At 43.8% G+C, this 7,500-nt stretch overlaps 1 protein-coding gene across 1 annotated transcript in view; it reads left to right on the forward strand.

Moving 5' to 3' along the window:
• dnpep (aspartyl aminopeptidase) overlaps positions 1-7,500 on the forward strand; it is a 31,657-nt gene that overhangs the window by 4,856 nt on the left and 19,301 nt on the right. The window contains exons 6-8 of the mRNA XM_063212645.1: positions 1,918-2,042; positions 3,844-3,928; positions 5,820-5,927. Coding sequence (XP_063068715.1) covers positions 1,918-2,042; positions 3,844-3,928; positions 5,820-5,927 — 318 coding nt within the window. The remainder of the gene's footprint in view (positions 1-1,917; positions 2,043-3,843; positions 3,929-5,819; positions 5,928-7,500) is intronic.

Below are 7,500 nucleotides of genomic sequence, written 5' to 3' on the forward strand. Positions count from 1 at the left end.
GTCCTTTTAAGACACAGTGTTATAAATTTGCTATTACCAGAATGACAATAACCAAGTCCTAGTGCATTACTAAAGGCCCTGTGTTTTATTGTATTGTGACTTAAACTAAAGACTAAAATGTTTAAACTAAAACTAGACAAAAATGTTGAGGACTTTTAGTCGACTAAATAATAACTAAACAAAAATGATTTGTGAAAGACTAAAAACGACTAAGACGGGGACTTTTTTGGGGGCTCAGACATAAATTGGTACAACCACAACTAAAACCTATAAATTAGTTGTTAATTGGTAATCAACCTTTAAAGGGACACTATGGGATTAAAAAATGATTAATTACAGCTGAATCCATCCACCGATACTTATTTGAGTCATTAGTAAATTAATGCTCTGGACCACTTTCGCACCCCACTGTCAGAAAATCCTGAATGTAACTTTTAGCAGACAGACCCTAACGAATATTGGGGGAGAAGCTTCTCAAACAAAACAAAAATCCCTTTACGAATATGTAGCACCAGCGACATAACTAAACAAAAATGATTTTTGAAAGACTAAAAGCGACTAAGACTAAGAATGGACTTCGACACAAGACTAACACTAAGACTAAACTGAAAAATGGACGACAAAATTAACACTGTTTTCAAGCAATGCCACCATGTTATTTACAGATACAGCACTACCGCCACCTACTGATGAAGTACTGTAGCTGCAAACCCAGTGCCACATTTTTGCAGAATAACACCTGTGAGAAGTAAACATTTCACTGATGCAAAATAATGCACATAAATGCACCCATACACAAATGCATACAGGAATTGACTCATCTTGGTCTACAGCAGTGGTTCTCAAACTTTTTCCATCATTCCCCCCTTTAGAGGGTCTGAATGCTTCCGAGCACCACCCCCCACCCCCCACCCCCCCCCGCCCCGAGCAACAGCAGTAGTGCAGACTGATTTTGCGATGAATGGTGAGATTAAACAAAGGGGGACTGCAGTCGAATGCAGATGAATGGTCATTTCCTATGCTATTCAAATTTATGACAATAATATAATGTTGCTGAGGGCTTTAAACCTATTGACTTAGGGGTCTTACACACCAAGGCGGTAAAGCGTCGCGGAACGGCCGCGTTTTTTACCGGCGTCGGTGAAAATACATTGAAACCTATCTGTCCTTACACACCAACCGGCGGTAGTCGGGCGTCAGCGGCGCGGGAGCCGGCTCCGCGCCGCGCTGCATTTGGAAAATAGAACTCTGCCAAAACTAAGCAGAAAGGCCGTGTCCGTCCTGCGACCGTTCCGTTCCGCCTTGGTATGTTTTGGCCCTTATTGGCCAGGAAATCATTTTCTTGTGGGAAAAAAAAAACAAAATCAGATGCAACATACCCCCCCTGAGATGCCTCCGCGCACCCCCAGGGGGGCTTACGCCCCACTTTGAGAAACACTGGTCTACAGGTTCTGTGCTCTCGCACAAACACGAGTTATTGAATGTTTTGGAGTGTGTTCCTATGAGCTTAGAGAGCACTGCCCTCTGCTGGCCAATCACCAAACAACCCAATGACATTTTTTTCCCTTTTCATTCTTACCTTCTAGTCTTTGTGACAAAGATGGCAGAGATTTAGGCCTTTTAAATATGTCCTGGCATTTTGGCTTTCTCTGTTTAAATAGTAGCGTGTGTGTGTGTGTGTGTGTGTGTGTGTGTGTGTGTGTGTGTGTGTGTGTGTGTGTGTGTGTGTGTGTGTGTGTGTGTGTGTGTGTGTGTGTGTGTGTGTGTGTGTGTGTGTGTGTGTGTGTGTGTGTGTGTGTGTGTGTGTGTGTGTAGTGATTATAAGCCGATGCATTGTCAGGTGCCTGCGTTTCCCTCTGCCATGTCCTTGCGTGTATGCTGGGTAACATGAGTGTATTTGTGTGTGTGTGTGTGTAGAGTGATGGTAAGCTACTGCATCGTCTGGTGCATATTCCGCGACCCCTCCTGAGGATTCCTCACCTGGCCATTCACCTGCAGAGGGACATCAACGACTCCTTCGGACCCAACAAGGAGAACCACCTGTAAGTACCAGTGTGTGTGTGTGTGTCTGTCTGTCTGTCTGTTTGTCCGTCTGTCTAACCCGGCTCCCGCAAGAAGTGTTCACAAGTGGATGTCTGTGTGCAGTGATGCAGTGAGGCTACCTGGATTCAGAAGTGACAATACAGTGCCACATATTTCAAAAGATCTTATTTTACTTGTCCTATTGCCCAGAGCTATTGAGCTCTGTGTTCCATTTCCACACCAAGATGACAGCTTATGGAGCATTTAACACACAGATTGCCATTGACATAGTTCCATAATAGTCCCAGGAAGTGAGCGGCAAATGCCGCAAGTGCAGTAAATGTAAATCCTTGTCATTCAGTTTTACGTCACCTTTGCTCGTTATGTAGAGGTTCTGTGTTGGTCTCTAGCGAAAAGAAAGCTACTGCATAGAATTGATTGAATCTATGTGACATTTCACTGACTTCCTGTACCACGATTGTCAAAACTCTGGCGTGCATTTCTCGAAACCAAAGTTGCTTACTACATTAGCTTCTTTGTTGTTTTCCATGCATTTTCTCATTGGCAACTACCCAAGTTGCTAACAGGCTAACAACTTCTCTTTCGAGAAATCCACCCCTGAATTCTATGGCCAAATATCGTCTAAGAGAGAAAGATATGTTAAAACCCGCCCATCCAATGCAAAGGAGTGTGCTCAAAATTCGGAGTGCGTTACAATATGCGACCTTGCCTCCTCCACTTGTGCTCGTCTCCTCGCCCCACCTCCTGGCCCCTCCACCGTGGAGAAAACGATAATGTTTCCCAGCTGTCAGCCTAGCCACAACAACTTTTGAGGGACTGTTTTTCATTCACCATCCCAATTGCAAATGAGAAGAAGGCTTTACAATTGAGCTTTTGCAAGATATTGAAATATAATGCTGTGGTCAGTGATGTCATCATGACATATCACTTCCTGGTACGAGGAGACAAGCACAAGTGGAGGAGGCAAGGCCGCATATTGTAACGCACTCTCGGTCTCCTAAGGGGGCGTTGTCCCTCCTTCTTCTTCTCTTTTCATTGTGTTTGCACAAGACATGCGCTACCGCCATCTACAGCGCTAAGGGGACTCCATTTATTCTCAACCTCAAGACTCCGAAGGTCTCCTAATCGAAGGTCTCTTAAAGGGGCGTTCACCCGCCATGAAGTGGATACCGGAAAAATACCCGCCTGATTTATCTCTCTCTCATATACGATTCTCTGCTATGGCTCTGCTATTGCCCTGTTTGGACAGGTATAACCAGGCCATTTGGAATATGTGGCACTGGATCGGAGCTTCCGAGTCCAAGGTGCCGATTACTGTATAAAGAGAGAGTCATTGTTTTTTTAGTGTTTGCGAGAGGATGTGTGTCTCTGTGTGTTTGTATAAAATTATGACGTAGATAGACGGTGTTTGACGACCATGTCCACGAGTGATGATGAGGGGAAAATCCCGACCGACAGCGCATGGTTGGTTTCTGTGGCAACCATGACATCACTAACCTGATGACCTCACCTAGCTAAGCTGTCTCCTACATTCTCAGAGACAACTAGGATGCAAATGAATGCTTGTAGATAGTACAGTTTGCAGTTAAATCAACGTTGAATGATTAACTAATAACAATAAAAATATATTGTCCAGATTTGCAAGGGGCACCCTCTCAAATAAAATGAGCTGTCGCCTCAAAAGGCATTCATCTGGCAAAATAGGGAAAAAAATAACTGCCTTAATCTTTAAGATGGCAAATTTTGTGTGCGTGTGTGTGTGTGTGTGCGCGCGTGTGTTCGTGTGCGTTTGCGTGTCAGAGTTCCGTTCTTGGCCACAGCTGTTCAGGAGGAGCTGGAGACTGGCTGCACCTCCACTGGAGACGCCTCTAACGCCGCCTCCTTCGTAAGGAGCGCACACACACACACACACACACACACACACACACACACACACACACACACACACACACACACACACACACACACACACACACACACACACACACACACACACACACACATTAACCTGCTCTGTTTACATGTAACAACAACTCTGCTGGAGACACCTGCAACGCCGCCTCCTTCGTAAGGAACACACACACACACACACACATTAACCTGCTTTGTTTACATGTAACAACAACTCTGCTGGAGACACCTGCAACGCTGCCTTCTTTGTAAGGAACACACACACACCTATACACACACACACACAAACACACACTTACACACACACACACACACACACACACACACACACACACACACACACACACACACACACTAACCAACCTGCTCCGTTTATTCAGTATGTAACGGCAAGTCTACAGCAGTGCCTACTTTGTAGGGAACACACACACACTCACTCTCTCTCACACACTCTCTCTCTCACACACGCACACACTAACCTGCTCTGTTTATACTGTATGCAACGGCAAGTCTAGTGGAGATGAGTGTAGTGCCGTGTCCTTTGTAACAAACACACATACACACACACACACACACACACACACACACCTACACACACACCTATACACACACACACACACACACACACACACACACACTTACACACACTAACCAACCTGCTCCGTTTATTCAGTATGTAACGGCAAGTCTACAGCAATGCCTACTTTGTAGGGAACACACTCACACTCACTCTCTCTCACACACTCTCTCTCTCACACACACACGCACACACTAACCTGCTCTGTTTATACTGTATGCAACGGCAAGTCTACTGGAGATGAGTGTAGTGTCGTGTCCTTTGTAAGGAACACACACACACACACACACACAGACACACACAGACACACACAGACACACACACACAGACACACACACACACACAGGGTTCTTTCCGTTAACCCAACTCCTCCTACAGTAACTGCGGTTCTCTCCTCTTGCTCGTGTGCTCGTGCTTCAGTGACGTCCCGCCTCTGTGACGAAGACAATAAAGCTTCCCCGATGTCAAACTAGGCACAACAACTTTTGGGGGTCTTTTCCCCATTCAACATCCCGATTGCAAATGAGACTATTGCCTCCGAACTGCGCTTTTGCGAGATACTGAGTTAAATTTCTGTCACCCATGATGTCATCACGAGGCCTCAAGCACAAGAAAGGACGGGAGTTGGGATAATGGGAAGAGTCCACAGACACTTTTCTTTACCTTACTCTTGCACATGCATCTTTTCACACACACACACATTCACACACAGACAGTACACGGACACTTCTGTATATCTCATACACATCAGGCTTGTACGAAATTCCGAATTGGATGAATTTCAATTCAAAGTAATGCCATAAAAACGAAAACTAGGTGGTGTCATTACCTTGAATTTCTTTGAATTTAATCTACACCACCCATTGAAAGTACATAGAACACCACCACCTAGTGTTCGTATTATGGCATTACTTTGAATTGAAATTCTTTCCATTCGGAATTTCGTACAAGCCTGATACACATACGCACACATTTAATTATGTGCATGTGTACAAAAACACGTGCATCCATACACCTTTCTAATCCATCTTTGTGTGTGTGTGTGTGTGTGTGTGTGTGACTGTGCTGTGTGTGTGTGTGTGACTGTGCTGTGTGTGTGTGTGTGTGTGTGTGACTGTGCCCTGTGTGTGTGTGACTGTGCCCTGTGTGTGTGTGTGTGTGTGTGTGTGTGTGTGTGTGTGTGTGTGTGTGTGTGTGTGTGTGTGTGTGACTGTGCTGTGTGTGTGTGTGTGTGTGACTGTGCCCTGTGTGTGTGTGTGACTGTGCCCTGTGTGTGTGTGTGTTGTAGTGTGAGAAGCACCACCCGGCGCTGGTGCGTATGCTGTGTGGAGAGCTGGGGGTTGAGGCTGACGCAGTGCTGGACTTCGAGCTCTGTCTGGCCGACACTCAGCCAGGGGTAAGTGACTGGAGAGAGAGAGAGAGGGAGGAAGTGGAGTGGGGTCAAAGTCCAGTGCTGTTTCTCAGATGCTGCACTTGTGCACTTCGGGCACTATAACATGTTTTAGTGTGCAATGAATACGTCATACACACTAAAACATGGACACTGAAGTGCACAAGTGCACCATTTATCGTTATCGCAATATCACTGCTTGCAATACACGTATCGCAAAAATTTGGTGAAAAGGAAAAAAAAAAAAGGTATTTAAAATGTTGACATTTGAAGTTGATGCTGTTTAGCTGATTGCTCTTTATACATGATAAAGTGTAGAATGGCAAGTAGAGAGGGGAAAATATCGTGAGTAATATCGATATCACTGTATACAGTCCAGTGTTAATTTCGTCAACCATGACTATGACTAAAATATTTCGTCAAAGCCCTTTTTTGATTTTCGTCATTTAGACTAAGACTAAGACTAAATTGGCAAGGCAATAACTAAAATATGACTAAGACTAAAATTGATTTTTGTCATTGTGACTAAGACTAAGACTAAATTTTAAAAAGCTGACTAAATTAATACTGGTGTCAAATAAAATAGAGAAAAAGAGAACCAGTGTGTGAAGACGTTTCATTCTGTACAGTGTGATATATGTTAAAAAGAGAAGCAGTGTGCGGATAAGGTTTATTCTGTACAGTCAATGATATATGTTAAAAAGAGAAGCAGTGTGTGGAGAAGTTCTATTATGTACAGTGTTGACTAAAATGACTAAAATGACTAAAAAATGACTAAGACTAAAATTGTTTTTCGTCATTTAGACAAAAACTAAGACTAAATTGGGAAGGCAATGACTAAAATATGACTAAGACTAAAATTGATTTTCGTCATTGTGACTAAGACTACGACTAAATCAAAAAAAGCTGACAAAATTAACACTGATACAGTCATGTTATTGTGTATCGCATATTTTTCTAATATCGTGCAGCCCTACGTCTGTATAAGTTCCTCCACTTGGCGGCCATCTTGCCAATGCCTCTGGGCAGCTATTTCGGGCAACTATTTGTCTACATTTTTTCAGCTGCACATATGAGCAGCATTTTTCTGCGAGAATTACAGCGCATCTCTGTAGGCAATTGGCTCTTTTTGCCGGAAAGGTGGGAAATGTGCAAACTCACAACATATTGGCATTATGAATAGCCCCGTTCATTTCTATGGACGTTTTCTGAAGTGTTTTGTCTCATGTAGAGTGTCTCTGGTGAGGTGAGGTGAGGTGGCGTGGGGTAAGTGAATGGTCAAATGGCAGGTCAAGTAGTCGTCACATATATAGAGCACATTTCACACTACTAACACTACTGTCCTACAAAGCCAAAAGGCAGTAACTGCTCATATAGGGAGCATGTCGCTAAGCTAGTGAAAGTCAATCGATCCGTGTAGCATACTACATGCTACAGTGATCCATTGACTTTCACTAGCTTAGCGACATACTCCCTCTTTTAACTCGCCTTAAAGCAAGACAACACTTTACATGAAAAAATAAGACACTTTACCACCTTTATAAACCCCAGCCAACGATTTTAACTGTATTAACCCCCA

This window comes from Engraulis encrasicolus, chromosome 12 (assembly GCF_034702125.1).
Source record: "Engraulis encrasicolus isolate BLACKSEA-1 chromosome 12, IST_EnEncr_1.0, whole genome shotgun sequence".
In the NCBI taxonomy this organism is placed as follows: Eukaryota; Metazoa; Chordata; class Actinopteri; order Clupeiformes; family Engraulidae; genus Engraulis; species Engraulis encrasicolus.